Source organism: Penaeus monodon, chromosome 31 (assembly GCF_015228065.2).
Source record: "Penaeus monodon isolate SGIC_2016 chromosome 31, NSTDA_Pmon_1, whole genome shotgun sequence".
NCBI lineage: Eukaryota > Metazoa > Arthropoda > Malacostraca > Decapoda > Penaeidae > Penaeus > Penaeus monodon.
In genome coordinates, this window is record NC_051416.1 from 21,759,577 (window position 1) to 21,759,854 (window position 278).

General features: G+C 39.9%; 1 protein-coding gene across 1 annotated transcript in view; it reads left to right on the forward strand.

Annotated features, from left to right (window-relative positions):
* LOC119593101 (sialin-like) overlaps nt 1–278 on the forward strand; it is a 35,739-nt gene that overhangs the window by 18,797 nt on the left and 16,664 nt on the right. Inside the window, exon 4 of the mRNA XM_037942065.1 lies at nt 103–191. Coding sequence (XP_037797993.1) covers nt 103–191 — 89 coding nt within the window. The remainder of the gene's footprint in view (nt 1–102; nt 192–278) is intronic.

A 278-nucleotide genomic window follows, 5' to 3' on the forward strand; every position in this document is an offset into this window, starting at 1 on the left:
ATTTAAGAACTCTCAGAACCCTCCAATAAAAAGAATCCAATCAAATAAATTCTATCACACTCTGCTCACACCCAAAATCTGATTTCCTCTTCCGCCAACCAGGGGAGAATGCTAATAACTCTTTCGCGGTCGGCACAACGGAGTACCAGGCGAATGCACTCACCTCTGTGAATAATAAAGAACACAGGCAGGTATGACTCGTGGGTTTATTCACGAAAATCGTTTGGTTATATGATCGTTTATTCATTTCGATTAATTTCTCTGTTTCGTGAATCATT